This window comes from Mauremys reevesii, linkage group 20 (assembly GCF_016161935.1).
Source record: "Mauremys reevesii isolate NIE-2019 linkage group 20, ASM1616193v1, whole genome shotgun sequence".
NCBI lineage: Eukaryota > Metazoa > Chordata > Testudines > Geoemydidae > Mauremys > Mauremys reevesii.
Genome location: NC_052642.1, coordinates 8,873,767 through 8,895,027, shown reverse-complemented (window position 1 = coordinate 8,895,027; position 21,261 = coordinate 8,873,767). Strand labels below are relative to the sequence as shown.

General features: G+C 44.0%; 2 protein-coding genes across 2 annotated transcripts in view; one reads left to right on the top strand and one right to left on the bottom strand.

The window, feature by feature from the left end:
* Positions 1-617: 617 nt before the first annotated feature.
* On the bottom strand, positions 618-14,104 carry EIF4H (eukaryotic translation initiation factor 4H). Its single transcript, XM_039507612.1, has 7 exons — positions 13,957-14,104; positions 6,830-7,014; positions 5,631-5,695; positions 5,418-5,517; positions 4,629-4,694; positions 2,050-2,211; positions 618-1,822 (listed from the first exon to the last, which is right to left on the bottom strand). The coding sequence occupies exons 1-7, from the start codon at positions 14,010-14,012 to the stop codon at positions 1,686-1,688; spliced, it is 771 nt and encodes a 256-aa protein (XP_039363546.1). The 5' UTR covers positions 14,013-14,104; the 3' UTR covers positions 618-1,685.
* Positions 14,105-15,248: 1,144 nt separating this feature from the next.
* MYBBP1A (MYB binding protein 1a) overlaps positions 15,249-21,261 on the top strand; it is a 75,455-nt gene continuing 69,442 nt past the window's right edge. The window contains exons 1-6 of the mRNA XM_039507611.1: positions 15,249-15,403; positions 16,592-17,222; positions 18,028-18,123; positions 19,421-19,504; positions 19,882-19,956; positions 20,707-20,814. Of these exons, the coding sequence (XP_039363545.1) occupies positions 16,869-17,222; positions 18,028-18,123; positions 19,421-19,504; positions 19,882-19,956; positions 20,707-20,814 (717 nt within the window). The 5' untranslated portion in view covers positions 15,249-15,403; positions 16,592-16,868. The remainder of the gene's footprint in view (positions 15,404-16,591; positions 17,223-18,027; positions 18,124-19,420; positions 19,505-19,881; positions 19,957-20,706; positions 20,815-21,261) is intronic.

The following is a 21,261-nucleotide window of genomic DNA, read 5'->3' as shown; positions in this document are numbered from 1 at the left end:
ATGCATGTCTTTGTCTTAAATTAAGTATTAGTGTTAGACAAATGGTTCTTATTTCAGAAGCAGATTAAGTGACAGACAGAAGGAAGGAAAGAAGGATCGTTCTGTAAATTGCCGAGACTCTGATGTTAACAAGGTAACAGTAAGGGAAAAAATCCAGTACTATCAGTGAATTTGGTACTTCCAAAACTCTTGGCCTCTTGCAGGTACTCTGGTAAACTGGTTGCTTGATACTTGAACATTCTCAGCCGTGGTGTTTGGGACCCAAGAGTACTTTTCATGCGCTGGATAAGTCTTCACTTAATATTTCTTAAGAGTGTTACAGCTCAAAATTTTATAACACTGCAACTATTCAAAATGTCCTTCCCCACACTCTTCCATCAAAACCGATAACAAAATAATTCAGATTCAAAGAGATGCAGCTATTACTACCTATCTGTTTGGCGATAACTATCTGAATCTCTATGCAGTACGAAGCAGAATTCATGGAGTGAAATGAAGGTAAAGAATTTAAATCCTGTTCATTTTAGAGACTAATTTGTCAGCTCTACACCAATGGGCAAAGATATATAGGGGCTGAAGGCAAAAAGAGTGGCAAATTATACACTCCTTAAACAAAACAAAAATAAAAAGTCAACTTTATTTGTAGAAACTTCATTTAAAAATTTACCAACCATGTAAAACTTAAAGAAATAGTAAGCAGAAAGAGCCAGCCAGTAGTAATGTGCTAGAACAGGCAAAGCTTTATAGCACCAATCTGCAAGTTCAAAAGAATGTAGCATTATACCATTGGGGAGCTAGAAGTAGATTGCACGTTGCAAAACCTAACGGCAGATGCATCTTCCCATCTAGTATGCCTATTGAAACGAGTGCTTTATTTGTTCACATAGACCGACAGCCACAGTGGCTTGGTGAAATCAATTACAAGGTACAGTCAGCCCGGAGGATTTCCTTGCACACTATACACAGATATTTTAATGGAGATCTTTCTTCTCTTTTACTTCTATCTGTTTAGAAGGGATATTTTCCCCTTACCATTGGAAAGGACAACCTAATTTGTTTTCTTAGTTATATGGAGCTCTACTGTTGTATATGGTAATCTTCTTATTCACCATTGCATATGGTACCTAATTCTACAAGGTCAGGGGCTGTATAGCTTACTGATACTGTTCACCTTGCCAGGACTCTTCAGTTTACCTCTTTAGAGCCACAGCAATACAGAACAAAACATGCAGGTCAGAAGAGGAGCACTGAGAACATCAAAAGAAAATGATACTGGATAATAATTAAGTCTAACCTGTGCTTCTAAAGTAAAACAAACTCAGAAAAAAGAGAAAGTGAAGCAGCACCTTAGTCTAGAGAGGATGCCACAATGGTGGAAGCAGCCACTGATTTACCTGCTGGAAACAGTGTGCTTCAAAGATGATGGAAGGAAAAGCAGAGGAGGGAAAACTTAGCACAAAGCAGGCACTAGATACAGCAAAGCCAAGAACATACTAAAAACCACTTGTTAACAGCTGACATGCATTCACAAGCTCTGTGTTTTGGGTTTCAAAGAGGACAAGCATCAGATGGCAGGAATGGTAACTGCAGGGTAGACGTTCCAGCAGAGCTAGTCACTCTGTGCTGTCTTGCTTATTCTCCTGCCCGCCCCCAGCCCCTCCACTCCCATTCCCTCAGCCCCAAGCTCATTCTTGCTCTTTTGCTGTTTCCTCTCGGGGCTTGGCTCCACCGAAGATAGCAGAGTTAGGGTTGGCTACTTGATTGAGGGGAGTAGCAACTGTTCGAGGTTTGAGCTGAAGTCGGGGCCGCTGTGCTCTTTCCTCTGGAAAGAGAATATTTAAAGATGTTAAAGAGGGACGAAATGCTGAGGAACAATTTTGAAATGCTCAGCTATATTATTATATGCATCACTTTTGCAGAGCTCTGTAGTTTACTTCTGGGACAAGAATAAAAACATTGCCTGTTAAGGGTGCTAGCTTTAAATTTGTAGTGAAGGTTAAAGGTTAATTTTACTGGCGATACTTAGTGCAAAATATACAAGTTTTCCACCTTCTGTTGGCTCTCTGAAGTCCATGGAAGTCCCACGAAGGGGAGGTCCATCTCTAAAGCGACCAGTCCCACCACCCCCCATTGGGGGGGCGCCTGTTCGACGATCTCCACCAGGACGAGTTCCTCTATCCCGGCCTCCCAAGAAATCATCATCTTTGAAGCCTGAAGGAGGAAGATGTTGAGTTTTGAGAGCACATTTTTGTCATACCTTCAAACTTAATGCAAATCTGGCTGACTTGATCGCTGTGTAACTATCACTGCTGTTAGTCCAAATACTGCAATGTTATTTTATGTAAGACAATTTATCTGTCACTGAGAATCAAAGATCACTTGACGGACCTGAAGGAAGCCAAAACTAATTTTAGAAAAAAACCTAAAACTTCCACTTGAGCTGGTAACATCATCATGTGGTTGTCTTGGACTCAGAGGCTATTTACCCATGTAGATATATATACCATGGTCACCAAAATGTCAGCTGAGCTCTGGACAGGAGTTCTTAACAGCAAGTGAAGGTATTGTTAAAATCACAACCACTATAATCTGGAAAGAGGGCTGAACATTACACCAATGAATAGATCTAATACAGGCATTCTGTTTAGAAGCACTTTGACCTTGCTAGCCACAGAAGTGGAGGCAGCTTTTGCATGAGGTCTGTACAAGTGTACAAGGAAGAAAGGAACAAGGGAGCAGAGACGCATAATCAGTATTTAGTACTATGAAAGCAAAGCCAGACAACAGTAATCTACTGATAGTGTGAAACTGACTGCATGTCTCCAAAAGACTAAAGTTCAAGAAATGAAATAATCAGCCTCTTCCTCGTGTAATACAGAAACATTGCGGGAAAAACATCACTAACGATGAGGTTTAGAGTACCTCCCTGTGATTTTTATATCAAAAGAGAAGAGAGCAGTAGAGAGAACCAGGAGAAGAGGAAATCACATCAGAAAAGGATTATTGTACAACCACCACCTTTTGTGGTAGCAAATACTTCTGCCACATTACCAGTGGAGCGTTCTCTCAGATTCGTCAGGAATTAGAGAGTTTAGTATACCTCCCAACGCAGTGTTTCATAACTATCAGAATATCCAAGTGTATTTGGAAGCATATTAAGAGATCTTGCAGATGTTACCTGGGATTGAAAGCTATCTTGCCCCTATTATTAAATCTCTTGAATTAGAATGATAGAGTAGTCCCCTTCACCAGAGCAGAAGTAGTAAGGTTTAAGGAAACAAGTTTTAGACCAATGCAGCGCCCCAAGAGACAAAGGTTCTGCAACAACTAATTACAGTGGCAGTTATTTAATGACTCGTAAGTATTTGGGTGAAGAGTATCATTTAAACTGTAATAAATTAACTGCTGCATTTTGAAATGCTTAGATATCAGACTTGCTGTGAATTTCAGTCAGATCAGCTTATCCAAGTAGTGCAAGTTTTAAAAAGTAAACTGTACTTTCATGAATAGGCTACCTTCTGATTGGGTTGATGGTTTTATCAGTGAATCCATTCAACAACTAACTGGCTGGAACAGATTCCATTTCTTTCAAAGGGAAATTAATAGTGAAAGGCACAAGACTAAGACCTGGATATCAGAACTCTAGCTAGAGTACACTGTATGAGCAGTGGCATTACAAGATTCTCCTACTTCCCCTCAATACCATGCTTCAGCTTCACCCTGGAGGAACTAATACTATTAGAAGCAGGTTGTGCAGTTTGCATGTCCATTCAATTTCAAGCAGGGACTGACGACTGTCCATTTTGCAACATAACATCTCCCCACCAGAAAATGGATCCAACGCATCAACCCATTTCACAGAGGACCATCAACAGCTATTAGGTGGTTATAAATGATCTCATCCTAGCAAGTAGGTGGGTTTTCTGGATGAATAAGTTATCAACTTTTCAAAAACATTAAAAAATACATCCACTGTCACCTGCTATTTACAACAAGCTGTAATCTGAAGCTACTTGCAACTACATTACAAAAAAAAGTAGAAAATTCTGGAAAACACTTTTTAATCATTCAGGCATGACAATTTCTTTTGGAGAAGCAAATCATGATTGTCCAATGTATTTGAAAGAAAAGATGAGAACATACTCCAACCTTTAGGAAAAATAAATATCAACTTGTAATTATCTTGTGAAAGTTAAATGTATCATTTTCTGCACAGGAAGTACCTACTTCTGCTCCTAGTCAGACGTGTACTCTGCTGGTTAGTTTGTCACAGATTAAGAGGGAATACGCCAACTGTCATTAATCATCAGTTTTTTAAAGGAAGCATCTATTTTGCAGATTCACACTGAACCACAGGCATCAGTTTATCATCTTTTCCAGAACTAAGGTTACTCCATGAACCCTGCTAGCATCCCTGTCCTTACTATTGTCAAAGATAATGGAAACCTTCCATCTGGAAAGTTCTGTTCTAACTCACTTTAGATGCCTAAGTGAGATTGGCTTACAAATATTACTTCCGTAAATTTGATACTTAATCAACCATTATGGGACCCATGTAGGAGGCATGTCAATTAATAGGCAGCATAAGAAATGCAGGAGTTTGTCAGTAAGAGTATAAATACGGATACCAGAACTGAAGTCATCTCTAGGTTCCCATCCACCTCCTCTTGACTCTCGAGGACCTCCTCCCATTCCTAGAAAGAAAACCATGTCACAATTGTGGTCAGCTCTAAAGTTATGCAAGAGAATGATTAATGGGGGAAAAAAATCTGAATTCTAGTCCGTAAACTGCCAAATTAATCTGGTGTAAAACCCTTGTACAGTTTAATAAAGTCACAATGCTACCTACTCCCATTAGATATACACAAAAACACAGTTTCCAAAGTGAGAGCTTTCCAAGTGAACTAAGGAAGAGCTGATGACAAAGCCTCTCTAATGCAACATCAACTTAGTAGAAATGTTTAAAATACTCTCCTTTAGAAATCCAGCTCAGAGAAGCTGTGGTGAAGGAAGGAAAAACTCAAATTTATCACAGGATGTTTGATGAATGTCATATTGAGCCTATATCCTCTCATATTGACTTAGTCTGCTCATCTTTTATCCCATGAGAAAGCATAGAGGACCAGACTGCTGGACTAATGATTGTGGTTTCACTTCCTGGGCCAGGAGTGACAATGCATCCAGCTCTCAAGGAAGTATGGAGTTTATTTACTCCTCTAGACAACTATGGAACAGCAATGACTGGGCTAAACAGAAGCACTACATCCTTTCTACTTTACATTTAATCTGAGTGGAAAATTTATCCATATGCCTGCTCTTCAGATGTCAGGTAGTTTTCACCTTACATGGTTGTTATACAGCTATAATAAAAAATGTGAACACATTTTAAAACTGCCATCTAAGTAAGAGAAAGTCACCTCTGTCATCAGGCCCAGCACCTTTTCTGAAGCCAAAGCCCCCTTTGTCTTGTTTTCTGCCCTCGGCTATGTCCACTCGGAGTGGTCGGTCATTCAAGAGCTATTGAAAAGAAGAAGGGAGAGTCCTCTAAGAATTTGCCAAACTGGATTGCCAAAGAATTCTAACATTCTGCTTGTCATTACATTTAGGAACATAAACAGAGTTATACTTACTGCACCATCAAATGTCAAGGCTTCCTTAAGTGATTCCACCTCATCAAATTCTACATAACAAAATCCTGTAAGAAAAATTAGAAGTTAATAAAAGAGCTTCAACAGTGGGAACACACATCAATACCCAGAAAGGTGAAGAGCAGGGATATGAAGAGCAATTCTGCTGTATATAACTAATAGATGGCATGCACATGTCAGACTACTTGCTTTTAATTTTGCAGGTTCTCATGATAGATTAAGTTTAATATTTCTCAGATTTTACAGTTAAGTAGAAAGTTTTCAACCAGATCAAGGAGTGAACCATTAGTTGTTCCCAAATTTTCTAAGATTAACTGCAGCATCTGTTGGGCTGAAATCCTGATTATTTTAAATGCCAAAGTAACATTATTATCCAATTCATTTTAACATCACCTTAACACTACCATTCTGCTTGCCATTCTGTTTTTTGAAATCCTCTCCTTCCTGAAGTTACAAACTTTCTTCCTGCTCCAAACATCATTAGATTATACACAGGCTACCCATTCTGGCAGCTGCTGAGGGAGAAAGATGCCAATATCTTAGTGCTGAAACAGGAGTGCCAGAATCTTTTCTTTTAAGCTGGTTGCCCTCAAGAAATACAACCTCCTTCTGCAGTTTATCCTTTTCCTGTAGTAACTAGAATTGAAACCCATGCGAGTTTTCCTAGGAGCTAGAAACTGAGTTGATCTAAGGATCAAGGATCAGTAGAATCTGTCTAGGTTCCATGGTGCTTAAATACTGCAGAAGTGTCAGTTCTGTTCTCAGAAGACTGTCAGTTGCACAAATTATTAAAAATATGCATGGCCTGAAAAAGCTTGCAAGGGAAATCCATGAGAATAATCTAAGTTCCAAAGTCCCTTGTGTTGGGCAGCAGAAATATTTACTGTTCTGGACCATGTCACCTCAGTTTTCTGCAAATGAAGTTCATGTCTCTCTGTTATCCACCTGAGAGAGGTTAATGCTGTTTGTGTTCATTTGATTCATAGTCAGGTCAGATGCCAATAGGTCCACAGAAAGTCATCACCATGCATGAGAAGATTCATTCAAATTTGCCAGATTTACTTAAAAAATACAGATTAGAACCCTCAAAGATAAAGCATCTGTGCAAACCTAATGAGTCTCACCACCCTTTACTAATCATCTATAGCTATGTAAGAAAAAAAAGTTACACAAGTGCCCACCTTTAAATTTGTCTGTTTCTTTGTCTCTGACTAGTCGTACACTCCTTACACTGAGCTCCTTAAAGATTGCATCTATGTCTCCTTGAACAGTGTTGAACGGTAGATTTCCCACATATGCTGTGAAAGGGGGTTCTGTTGGCAGATCTTTCTGTTTACGAGAACCAGGGCCAGCACCACCACGAGACCTAATGAGAAACACAGAATTACAACTCTGACACTTGGACAACTTCCAGGGTGGTTAAGTAGTAGTAGTTACATTTAACTGTTGTTTGGCTTGTAGTTTTTTAGTCATTGAGATGATCCTAGCTCTTAAAATATTAGTTCCTTTCTATTTCTTTCAGAAGGTTAGGTAATACTAAAAATGAATTTCCCAAGAAAGACTGGCTTTATGAAAAGTCATCACTTTATTGCAAGAAACACTGGTTAGCTCAAATACGTTCAAGTCAAACCAATAATAGCCATGGGGAATGAAACCTACCTTAAGAACTACACTGAGCAGAAGGGAGGGAACACTTCCAGGGGGCGAGGGGCTATGTTCCCTGTAAGCTGCATGGCCGCGCAGCAGGCTCTCAAGGGCCATGCAGGCAGGCCGGGAGAGGCGCCCCTCCCTCGGCCCAGGCCCACCAGAGCTGCCAGGGAAAGGATGGAGCTCCTCCCGCGGCCCAGCCCAGGCCTACCAGAGCTGCCACGGTGAGGCGTTTCTCACCCAGCCCCAAGTTTCTGCAGCAAGAGAGGGGGTTGGGGGGAGTCCTCTCTCCCCACCGCAGCCCCAGTCAGCCTGCACCCCAAACCCTTCATCCCCAGCCCCACCCCATAGTCTGCACCCCCCCCACCTTAACCCTCTGCTCCAGCCCTGAGCCTCCTCCCGCACCCTGAACTCCTCATCCACAGCCCCACCCTGGAGCCTGCACCCCCCCTGCATCCCAACCCTCAGCCCCACCCCAGAATCACCTCCATATTGGTGCACATAACAAAATTCATTCCACACAAGGATGTAAAAAAATTGAGGTAATACTGGTGAGGGAAAGTCTATCTGACTTCCGCAGAGAATGCCCAAAGGGTTCAGATTAGTGCTTATTACAGTGGACATCTGACACTTATACCTTCATTTTAGCATCTTTAAGTTTTTGCAGTATGGTCTTGGTTTTGTTGTTTTTTTTAAACTGTTTAAGGTTATTTTTCAAAGGTCAGAACAAGATGCACCTGCGATATCACAAGCACCTGTTGCTGTCTAAGAAAATTAAATACTCAAAGGAATACTCAGTAATCAAGGAAAGTCAAGCAATGGGTGAAAACTGAGGGGAGACACTCCATCTTTGATTATAGCCATTTGTTCCTGTACTGTCTAACACAAGACTTACAGGACCCACTGTTATGCTTTGAATATAGAGTAGTTAAAAGCTTAATTCAGAGTGTGATTTTCAAAGGCACCTAACTTCCTTAGGCACTCAAAGTCAACAGATCTGGGTACTCAGCTGTTGAAAATCCCAACTTTAGACCAGCAAAGAATCCTGTGGCACCTTATAGACTAACAGACGTTTTGCAGTATGAGCTTTCGTGGGTGAATACCCACTTCGTCGGATGCATCCCACTTCGTCGGATGTATTCACCCACGAAAGCTCATGCTGCAAAACGTCTGTTAGTCTATAAGGTGCCACAGGATTCTTTGCTGCTTTTACAGATCCAGACTAACACGGCTACCCCTCTGAACCTTGGACCAACAGATCAACTCAACTGCCTCTTACCTATCATTTCTAGACTATTGAAATTTAGACTGTTAACTCCAGTATGTTACTAGATTAAGCTGTACCAGTGTAAGATCCCCCTTTGCACTGGTGCAGCTCATCTACATTGGGGGCTGCACTGTGTGCAGTTACACCAGTCTGAATTTCCTTAATGTACACAGGACTGGAGATTGGAGAAACATCCACTCAAATTACCTGTAAGAGAACAATTTTAATATCAGGTTCTTAGAGAACAAACTTTCCTCCAAAGCTGTTTAGAACTTGGCTCTACTGAACTTTGTCAAGCCAACTGCATTTCACTGTCCAGAGGCTATAAAGACAAAACACAGCTATTTAATATTACAAGCTTACTCTGCAACCTCCAAATAAACTCAATGAGATCACAAATAGGGTTCATTTCAGGCTGCAGCATGATGGCCTAATGGTGACCTAATGTCAAAATTATTATTTTCTAGGCAGTATTAAGACAACAGTTCTTGCAGGAGAAAGCTACAGGTGAAGGAAAGAATCAATAGCACAGAGATTGCTCAAAACCTCTCTCTAGTGATGTGTACCAGAAAGCAGTGTACAGGCTACAAACTGATCAGTCTCACTGTAAGACTAAAGATAAGCCAAACCATATTGGCCAGTTTCATGTTTGTAGCTAATAGAATTGAGTTTGGGAAAGAGGGGAAAGGCAGAGGGAATAAGCAAAGAATGTTAAATTTTCAAATGGTGTTCTCAACTTACTGGCATTCAAGATTTCCAAGTGCATTTGGCATTTCAAAATTGTTTACTATACCATTCTTGAAACAGGAACACAGTCTAAATGAAAGTATAAACAGGTACTGTCCCAGCAGTGTTCTTTCTACCTCTACATCAAGTTACTGGATTCTTTCGAACGTTGTCCTTTGCCCAGATGTCTGCTGCTACATGTGTAGTCTGCTTGTCAAACTGGCACTGACTCCCAGTTGCCAAGTTAGCATCAGGTTCTCCCTTGATTTCATCTCTATAAATAAAAATGTTTGCACACTGCTGCCCACCCTATTTAAAGTTGGTAGTAATAGAGCTATGCTTGTATTTGTTCAAAAACGACACGCTTGTATTTGAACTTTCACCATGTATGTTCTATTTGCCACCTCACTGACCTATTTCACCCTATACAAGTGAACTATGCAAATGAACTGAGGTAGGCTACAAAAGAAAGGAGTGATTTACTTCCAACACTTACAACTGGCAACACCATTAAAACATGATGTTCTTTGCAGGAATTTGTAATAACCTGCTTCTACTAGACCAGTAGTCTCCAACTTTTTTACGCACAAGATCACTTTTTGAATTTAAGATCAACCCAGAATCCACCCCCCGTCCTTTCCCTGAGGCCCAACCATGATCACTGCATTCCCCCACCCCCCCTCCGTCGCTTTCACTGACCAGGGTGGGGCAGGGGTTTGGGGTGTGGGAGAGGGTGCAGGCTCTGGACTGAGGCTGAGAGGTTTCAAGTGGGGGAGGGAGCTCTGGGCTGAGCCTGGAGCAAGGGGTTGGGGTGCAGGAAACGGTGAGGGGTGCAAGCTCTGGGCTGGGACAGGGGACTGGGTGCGGGAGGGGTGAGGGCTCTGGGAGGAAGTTTGGGTGTAGGGGGGCTCCAGGCTGGGGTCGGGGATTGAGGTGCAGGAGAGTGCATGGGGTGCAGGCTCCATCCAGGAGGTGCTTACCACAGGAAGCTCCTGGTTGGTGGAGCAGCAGGGCTAAGGCAGGCTCCTTGCCTGCCCAGGTCCCACACTGCTCCCAGAAGTGGCTGACATGTCTCTGCGGCCCCAGGACGGAGGGGGCCACATCAGGGTTGCGAAACTGTATGGAGGGCTGTGCCTTCCCAAACAGCTTGGCCCCTGACCCCATCTGCCCCCTCCCACTTTCCCCAATACCCTCCTCAGCTTGGCCCCGACCCCATCCACACCCCCTGACAGGCCCCCCTGGGACTCCCACACCTATCCAACCCTGCCCTGTTCCCTCTCCCCCCCCCCGAACCACCGCCCCCTGCTCCCAGATCTCCCTGCCCCCTATCCAACCCCCCCGCTCCCCACCTCCTTACCATGCTGCTCAGAGCAGGAGCTTGCTGCCCAGATGGAGCCAGCTGCCCTGGTGGTGCGGAGTGCTGAGGCTGTGAGGGAGGGGAAACAGCAGGGGAGAGGCCGGGGGCTCAGGGGCCAGGCAGGATGTGGATCGCGGGCTATAGTTTGCCCACTTCTGTTCTAGGCTCTGAACGAAGTAAAAAAGATCCTGCCCCAAAACAACTTACAATTTAAGTACAAGACAAGAAACAGTAGACGGATGCAACTGAAAGGGGGCAGAACACAAAGACAGTAAAACAATACTAGTCAGGAGGAGAGGCAGTGGTCTCAGAACACCAGCTGCCTATCTGTACTGATGAAAGTAAAATGTCAGAAAGATTTGCTCTATATGAGAGAATTTTACCATCTAATAATCTGTTCTCTAGAATCAGGTTTCAGGTCTGCTATTCGGTGAACAATGCTCTCCCTCTAAGTCAATGGTTCTCAAACCTATTTGATTGCATCCCTCCTTCCTGCCTGTAATAGTTTATGCTCTCACCCTGCCACACAAGTACATATACTGATAAAAAAAATCAACATGCAATTCTCACTAAATATTGAAAACAGTAAGGCATTGATTCAAACAGAGCTTGCCCAGAATACCTACCGTGCCCGTCCCCGCAGTTTGAGAACCCCCTCTGCCTCAGGGTCAACCAGATATGATTTTGGATATACCCTATCAATACAGTAGCTATTATGTTTAAAATGATGATTTTGCGAAGTTTCTACAACAATTTTATATATGCTATTTTATAAAATGGGTAGAATAACGGAAGAGATCATTTCTGAATTTAAAAAACAGGCCTTAAACTTGACTTGCGAAGAATAATATTTAACTTCATTTCCATTAATCCTTTGTTTCTATTAAAACAAAAACATAAGAAAGACTGAAGCAAGGAGTACAGTAACCTGGTATGCTCATCATATTTATGATGTCAAAGCATGAGTCAGCAGTGACTAAACAGTCATTTTCATTGGGAAACTAGTAAAAGCTCCCAATTAGGCACAATTAAAGAGATGATGCAATGTTTTAAAGTAGCGCACCCATTAACAAAACTTTACTAAATTGAGAGTTCAGTGTTTCAGGCACAAGAACAAGGCTCTATTAAATTAAAAAGTAATGTATTCCTTCAACCAAAGATTTATTTACTGATTTGCCAGGTATGTTTTTATATTTCAGCTTTATGCGAAAAATTGTCTAAGCAGACTAAGCTGTTCTTTGGTTAAGAGATACAGACTGTCCCTTCGTTTGCTAAATCTAATCTAGATTTTCATCTTTTTTTTTTTTAAAGGACAGAAACTTGTCCTGTCTCTAGAGAACCATAGGAGTGCATGGCCCTATGTTAACAACAACATAGCCTGAAAAATTCTCTTATAGGTATCATATGACTTCTTCCCTCCAACTTTGTGCTTATTTGATTAATATACATCAGACCCTCGCTAGAGCTTGGGATTTATGCATGGTACAGCGTTAATATGGTGACAGCATTAAAATGAATTGCAATTAAAGTAATTAAATTTGGAATACATATCCACGACCGCGTTATATGCAAATCTGCGCTATATAGACACGCATGCTAGCGAGGGTCCAGTTTACTTATGTTTCAGCCATCTGAACACTATTTGAAACATCTGAGGAAGATGAACACAGAAGTTATTTTAACTTCATTTTCATTTCCTGAGTTTTCTACAGAACCTTCAAAGGTTTACCAAGGTTATATCATCATCTGGTAATAGCAAGATTTGATAAAATAAAACTCATAATTTGTTGTAAGTCATTGTCAAATACGCTGCTAACCTAACATGGGCTAAAAAGTATTACAATTGTACTGGAATTGCAAACAAGCTGATGCTGTATACACCCTTCAAGAGATTTTTTGCTGTAGAAACACAAGAACAGTTGATCATTCAGGCACAATGTTTATTGAGCTTGCTTAATTTACAAACCTAGACATTCTCAAATATTTCTAAATAATAAATGTAGGGGTTTGTTTTGACTTTCTGTTTCTATTATTACTATTCTATGCATTGCTTATTATTCAGACAATGTGCTAACATACAGGAACCAGAAACTGAAACTTATTAGCCAATTTTCACTGTGGAGGGCAAGAACAACAACACAGGTGACTAGTGGAAAGTAAATTTGATATTTCGAAGTGTTTTATTACATGGTATTATATTTTAATTAAGATGTGTTTTAAAAAAATAAGATCAGAATACCCCTTATATACACATCTGTGGCCCAACCTAAGCAAGATGCATTTTAATTAAGCCATCTGACATGAATAAGCTTCATAACAGTGGAATGCCACCTGCTTCCTCCTGCAGCATGCAGTAGCAGACTATGATGTTATCCTAAAGGCAATACAGCCACTTTATTTCAGACAAACTTTGATAGCTCAGTGGTTTGAGTATTGGTCTGCTAAACCCAGGGTTATGAGTTCAATCCTTGAGGGAACCATTTAGGGATTTGGGGCAAAAAATCTGTCTGGGGCTTAGCCCTGCTTTGAGCAGGGGGTTGGACTAGATGACCTCCTGCAGTCCCTTCCAATCCTGATACTTTATGAACCCCTATTACTTATCAGAAGGGGTTTGAGAAGATCCAGAAATATAGCACAAGGTACTCCCGGGGAGTAAGGCAGCTCCACGCGACAGGTCTACCACGAATGTCACCCCTGCAGTCCCAATTCTTTCAGTGAAGCACCTCCCCCCCCTACGGGCTCTCAGACTCAGGCGTCAACTCCCGAGCCCCGAAATCTCAGCAGACAGCACGTGACAAGTGCGCGTTACCGCAAAGCCGCCCCCTTCTCCCTCCGCCGCAGGCCTCGCAGCGCTCCTCCCCCTCCGCATAGTCCCTCAGCTGAGGCGGCCCCACAAGACCCTCCTTCCAGGCCCATCTGCCCGCAACCCAGCCCGCTCCCGCCGCAGCCACCCGCCGTCCCCTCCCGGCTCCACAACCGAGCTCTGCGGCGGGGGCACCGGCTCTTCCCAGATCTGTGTGTCCCCCCCCCCGTTAAACGCCTTTCAGCTCTTCCCGCACCCCCCCCCCCCGGCGCCTGCCCCCAGCCCGGCCCCGGAAACTCGCTGCGCCCTGGGCCTCCTTCCACCCAGCCCCAACGCCCCCGGGACGCGCCGCCCGCCAGCCGCAGCCCCAACGCTGCCCCTCAGCCCTGGCCGGGGGGGGTCCAAAATTCCCCCACCCCGGCCCCAAGGAAGGGAAGCGCCACCCGTCCCCCCGCGCGCCCCGGGAGTCCCCCGCCAGCCGGGCCGGCCCCCGGCCCCCCGCGCTCACCGGCCTCCGCCGAAGCTGCTGTAGGCCCGGTCGTCATAAGCATCAAAATCCGCCATCGCCGCCTCAGCCTCCTCCCCGTGCGAGCGTGACAGGGCCGCGCCCGTAGGACCCCGCGCCACTTATATAGGGGGCCCGGCCGGGGCTGCCCGCTCCGCTGCCTGCGCCAAATTCCCCGCCCTGCGGCAGGTGCCCGCCGTGCTGCCTGTCTAAAAAGTCACCCACCCCCCCACTTGCCTGTGCTAGCACCACAGGAGCCAATGCAGCCACCCCGCCCCTATGGCAGCACCATAGGGGCCAATGCAGCTGCTGCTACCTCAGCATGCCTGTATATGGGCCATAGGGCCGGGGTGCTGGCCCCCAGGCCTCTAGCTTGTATATGGCCCATGAGAGGTAGTTACTGCCTTCAGCATCACAGCCCAGGCCAGCGCCATCAGGGCTTGGGCCGTTATAGGGTGACTAGATGTCCCCATTTTATAGGAACAACGAGGAGTCCGGTGACACCTTCCAGGCTAACAGATTCATTTTGGCATAAGCTTTTGTGAGTAAAAACCCCACTTCTTCAGATGCAGATGCCTGGGTACAGATTAACACGGCTACTCTCTGATATGATTTTATAAGGACAGTCCTGATATTTGGGGCTTTTTCTTATATAGGCACCTATTATCCTCCACCCCTTGTCTCGATTTTTTCCCCATCACCCTAGGCTGTTATCACATGTATGTACTTGTAGAAACCAATAACATGTAATTCATAGCAAGCACATTGGTGTACGCTGTCAGGTACTTTTAAAGAAATGCTGTCAGGCAGCACAGGGCCGTAGCATTTAGGTTTTGGAAAGAAAAAATAGTTTTACAAACTATGATTCATAGAAATGTTTTTTGATTTTTTTTTAAATGTAAAAACAGTGGATTTGAACAGTGCTTGCAACACGAACACTGCAGCACCAATACGGAAACTAGAAAATGAAATGGCCTTTAAAATGACACTTGAGCACTGTCCATTTTTGCCATCCAACCTGAGTGGAATATAGAAGTAAACAGCATAAATTGTGAAAAGTCTTTAGATGTTACAAACATTTTCACTTTTAATGATCTAAGATATCAAGAACACAAAGGATATTTGATTTAAAATAAGATTTTTAATCTGTTTTAAAATAATATATCAATCTGTCAGGATGCCTTTAAGTTGACAACAGATTGCCTAGCTGTCACTAATAGCATAATAGAAAGTACAGTTATTTCACATTCCAGATACTGTTGTTCTGTTTTCTCTCTATGTTTGTAACAGGATATGAGAAGAGATTTTAAAAGGAAAAACTACACCACACATTTATTGGACTGTTCTTCCTGATAAATAGCATCTTGAGTGGGAACCTATCCTGGTTCTTTGTGGCAGTGTTGAGGGCATATAATGGATTCTAGCCGAGAAACTGCTAATATCTTACAAGGTATATCTTTTGCATTATTTATTTGTTTTCTTTTATTGGGCTGCTCTTTGGGTTTTTATTATTGAACTACAAGACTTTTATTGATTTTTTTCCACAGTCTGATTGATTCTGTCAATATGGCTAATGTCTGACCCAGACAAAACTAGGCTGTCATATTTCAAAAGCATTTAAGAGGCTAGCTTTCTCAGCATCCATATCCACACAGCAACCAGTTTTAGAGAATCTCACTTTAAAATTTAGGTCAGGAGAGATAGTCCCTATTCATAGAATCTGAACTGACTCTAGATGCTGCCAATAGGAAGATCCTACTGTGTGTTTGAGACTTCGACACTGGTCGCTCTGTGGAGTTGTGTGAAATGGAGATTGTGTGATTCTAGAAAATTTAAACAATACATGTTAAAAAGAAATGAGTTGATCCCACATCACTGGTTCTTGATTTCCAGTTCTCTGCTGTGAGTTGTTGGCCCATCTGCCTGCGTGGGGCCTATCTCAAGCTATGAGAGTTGATCTTAAGTTTTACAGTTCCTATCCAACCTTTCTGCCAAGGGGACCCTTTCCTAGATCTCTCATGATAGCCTGTGAGCTCCTCTCCCTGCCTATAACTAGTAATAACAATGCTTAGCACATTACATAGAACTTTTCATCGTCAAAACTGTGTACAAACACTAAAATCACTTGACAGATTGCTCATGAATTTAAACTGGGCAAGTCACTCAGCCTAAAAATGATGGGGGAATCTTCAGACATTGCGATATGGGTGGGGGATTGTGAACACTGAAGGACACAAAGGCCCAAGGGGAAGAGAGACAAGACTGTTGCACACTGACAGCACAGGCTACCCCAAAGTGCAGCACCTCCCCAAGCGTGGAGCCGGGGTATCACCCCTTCTTGAAGTCTAGATTGTGCATGTGTGAGACAATTTAAATGAAGGGATGGAGGGTGGGGGTGTTAAATCAATAGTCAGCGAGATTTTAAGCTTTTTCAACTGAAGCGCCCACAGCAAAACCCTGCATTTCCCAGAGGGAGAGACTTTAAATGACTCCTTAAAATGATACCTGCCAATATTTGAAACCTATAAATGGACACTTAATGAGCTGGTAGCTCAGTTTAAGTACATTTTTGGATGGACGCAGTGGGAAAATAATAAATATTTCGTTAAAAAACAGAGACTCCACTATTTTCCTACAGGCTTGGCCATTTGCGGTGCCGAGTGCCCCCTGCGCTGGGCTGAGAGGGCATGCAGGACCTTGTAGGATGGGGGACCAGTTGGCACATGTGAAGTGACTTCCCAAAGCGGTGGCGGTGGCTCCCTACTCAGGAGTAAGACTGAAGGTAGGTCTGGTGAAAGCAGCTCCGTTGCTGGGAGTGGGACGCTGCTACCGGTGCCTCTCTCCTGTTTGCACTGGAAACCTGAAATCCAGCAGGGGATTTTCAACTGGAACCGTATGATTGACCAACGCAGCCAATGACTCCACCCTTCCCAGGGCTGGGGAGGCTCGGCTTGCCAGGAGGCCCGGGCACAGGCTGGACGCGTGGGGGGTGGCGGCTGCTGCAGCTGCTGGGGCTAACCCGGAAGGGGCTGGCCCCGGGAGCCCACGTGCGGCTGCAGCGTGGCCGGGGAGCGCCGAGCAGCAGCAGCAGCGGCGGTCGCGTTATGGAGACGGCCCCAGACCCGGCCCTCCCTCCCTCCGGCCCGCGGGGGGTCCTGCAGCAGAACCGGCAGTTCCTGGACTTTTTCTGGGACATCGCCAAGCCCCAGCAGGAGGTTCGCCTGGCTGCCACCGAGAGCCTGATCCGGTACCTGCGGGCCAGCGAGCAGGTCAGAGCGGCGGAGACTGGAGGGGGAGAAGGGGGGAGCCCAGTGGGCTGGGGTCGCGGTGGGAGTTTGTGGCGTGGGGGGGTGAATCCAGAGCCCTCGGGGCTGTTGTAGGCGGGAGTGGAGTCCCGGGGTGTGGGGAGGAAGGGAGGTGGGTTCAGGGTCCCAGGGATCTGCTCTGGTTGGGTGGGTGGAGGTGGGGGAGTGAAGGAAAACGGGCTCGTGGGGGGGGTGTACTGTGGCTGGGGGTGGGCGGTGGATGTAATTGTGTCCAGGTTCCCAAATGGTTGGGGGTGGAAGGGGAGGAGGAATTGAGCCCCAAGAGATGGGAAGGGAATTGGGCGCAGCGTCCCAGGGGGCTGGTTGGGTCCAGGAGGGGGTGGAAGGGTTAAGGGAATTGGGCCTAGGCTCTCAGAGGGCTGCTGTGATTGGACCTAGATCTCGGGGCACTGTCTTGTTTGGGGTGAGTGGGTTCATAATCAATCCCAGCCCTACCTTCTGTGGCTGTGAAGTAGAGGATCTGGTTACAATGCAGTTGTTCCCTGGTCCAATCAGTGTCCCTTTACCTGGGTTAAATCCCTGAGCAAACCAAGTTGCAGGGGTATATGCTTCGGCCTGGCGAGTCTGAATTAGGGCAGTGAGGTGCATTTTTAGAACTGGGTATTCTTTGTAAAGCACAGTCTTGAACCCAGTTAGGAGTATGGTTCAGACAATATTTATGTATTGACTAGTAATACATCCGTATGATTTTCCTTATTGTAGGAAAGTGTTCCTAAAAGTACTGTATTTTTAAAACATAATTTTTTAGGAAGATGAGCTGAAATATACTCTAAAACGATTGATAGAAGGACTGGGAGCAACTCGAGAGGCAGCCCGTCCAGGTTTCAGTCTGGCACTAGCTCAGGTTGGTATTTTCCCAGGGGAGCGCACTCTCTATGGAGTGCTGATGGGTATGTTAATAACATTCTAATAAGGCTTGGTGAAAGCATGGTACTTGTTTTTGTTTAAGTACTTGGGAGTTCTGATTGGTTAACCTCTGGATGCACAGGGGTCTTGGGAAGAGCTCTTGTATCTCAGAGTGAACTCTTCTAGGCCTTGTCTACACACAAAAGTTGTACTGCTTTAGCTACACTGATATGGTAAAGGAGTACAACCCCATCCCACGCCTAGGGTGGGCACACTGAGGCTGGTATAGCTTTTCCCCATAAGGTAAGGGGAATGTGCTCTATGGCAGGACTACGATTTCCTGAACATCATATAATTAGTTGGTTCGTACGATTGAACTGTTTTTTGCTGCTGAACGAGAATTCAGTCCTTTAGCCAATGGACAAGCAGCTATACAGGTTGGAAAAGATGAGAGTGGGTAGCAAAGAGATGCAATTCTCCCAGAGAAAAATCAAGCATACCTTATATATTTGTTACCATTGTTTGCATACTCTGTTATTGAATGATTAATGCATTAACTTTTGAATTGTACCCCCAGTAATTTTGAGATCTTCAGTTTTATGAACTTTTGGGGTTTTTATGAACTCCTCAATCCCCAAATAGTTCATAAACCAGGAGTTCTTCTGTACCTACATTGGGCACCTTTAGTGTGGACACTGTTGTACTGATATAGAGATTGTACTGGTATAATTGTATTGGTTTAAAAAAAAAATGAAACCCCTTGCTGACGCAGAACGATACAAAAACTGTGTGCAGACCAGGCTTTAAAACAAGTTGGCCTCTAGAACTGATTGAAAAAAACTGAAAACATTTTAAAATCAAAGCCAGTCTGCTCATGTCTGGTGCCAATCTGTTAAGACTGAAGTGCCTTCGGAACAGACAATATGGGCAGTGAAGACTGTTCTTTTTGCAAGTCTCTATTCTGACCCAGAAAGACCACCTCTAGAGGTCAAAGCATATTTCGTACTCGACTATAGATACAGTTATACTTGAAAAATTGTGTGCACGGTATGGCTTTTCCCAGCATAGCCTTGTAATTGGAAAATAAAATGCAATTTAAAAAAAAGGCACCCCTAACCAACATAGCTATGCAGGGAAACTTTAACTGTAGACCCGGTCTAAGGTTGGTAGAAAGAATTGGAGAGTTCAGTTATAGTTCTTCCTTCAGTCTATAGTTGTTGAAGGTAAATATGGATGTTAGTAGAGCATTTTCTCATGGAGTTTAATCTCTCTCTCATGTTGGTCGTGATATCCAGGTTTTGCAATTTTTTGAAGAAATTCCACTGCATGCCGTCCTGCAGCAGATACAAGAAAAACACGATCTTGAGAGAGTAAAAAAGGTAGGTCTGCCTTGTGCTCACAGCAACTCCAGATCATTGTTGTAAATCCTGTGTGTTCCTTAGTGAGTATTGATTACCTCTTCACCCTGGCTTTGGAGCCCCTTGTAAGGTAAATGATTCTATTTGTCTGCTGGAATCTGGAGTTAACCATGTTGTCACAGGACCCCGATGTGCACGCACCGCTTCCATTGAAGAGGTCTGCATATGTGTCTTGTGGGCAGCACAGTACCTTTTGCATGGAAGGATATTCAAGGTTGACTCTTCCTGCCTGCTTCTGAGCAGTTTTCACCTGCGGTGGGAGCTGTTGTTGAACATGAGATCTAACTATTTTTGCATTTTGAATTGTTGCACTACAGTGTTGATTTTCTTCTTTTCAGAAACTCTTTAGAAATGCGGCCTTTGGAAACTTTTTTGGGGTACTGTCTCTGTTCCAGTCTGGTCGTCTTGCAAAGGTAACATGAGTGTTGCTTGTTCATGAGCAATTGACCTGGCGCTGTCCCAAATGTGGAACAAGACCCAGAGAGAAGGGATGGTCCAGTGGTTATGACATTAACCTGGGGACTTAGGAATCACAGGTTCAATTCAATTTCTTGCTTTGCCATATACTTCCTGTGTGACTGTGGGCAAATCACTTAGAGTCTCTGTGCTTCAGTTCCCCATTTTACAAATGGAGGTAATAGCATGTCTCTATCCCACGGGGGTGTCATAAGGATAAATACATTTAAGGTTGCAAGGTGCTCAGGTATTTTGGTGATAGGGGCCAGACAGGTACCTCAGATAGCTGATACCTGCTGCTAAAATCACAAGCTTTGTTTCATTAACATTTATTATATACAGCTGGAAATCAGAAGTGTCAAGAAAATCCAGAAAATGTGTTTAAGGTGCCTTCTTGTAGGAACGTTATCGGATCCAATCGTCCTGTGATGTGAAACCTGGGGAGGGGAAGGGAAGGATGTGGAGAGAGGCCAGAAGTAATATGGTAACAGTATAAAAACTGACCATAGATGGAGGGACAGAGGAGATAGAATATCATGTGTCAGTCACACACAGGGAATGCTGAACCGTGAAGATCTGACTTATGCATCAGGAAGTGATTGGGTCAGTTTATTACTAATAATAGTAAGATTCAGCATATTCATTATGGAGCCATGAGCTTAACCTTGGCTGTGTAGCCTTTACTTTTTTCTTATTTTAATTTCTAGGACAAAAAGGCCCTCCTGGAGTCTGTCCGACTTCTGCAGAGCTTGGCACAGCACCATGCCCACCTCAGAGATCTCCCCAGGAAAACGCTCGTTGACATCCTCGCAGAGGTATAAGACCTGGCACCTGAATAGCGTAACTTTTTGTTTCTGGTATTGTTTTTTCTTAGGTTGGGTCTGAACCAGCTCCACTGATGCCAAAGGAGTCTTTCCATTGACTTCATTGGGTGTTGCACCAGACACTTGGTGGTCATGAAAAAATGTCATATGGCATGTGTATAGGGAAGCTTATTGTGTGTCCATAAAATTGGTGCATGGGCAACAGCAGTATAAGTCTCCATGTGTTACTCAGTGTTGGTTGCTCAGGATAAGGGTGGATATGTTTGGTCTGTTGGGGCTGGAGAAGAGGTAGGTGGGGAGCTAAGGATTATAGCATAAAGAGAGTGTAGAATGATTTAGATGCGTATTTCCTTGCTTTGTATGGTTTCTGTGGGTAGACTATGCAGACTAGCAACCTTAACTCCAAGTTAACCAAGCTTTTTATGTAAGAATGTTCTT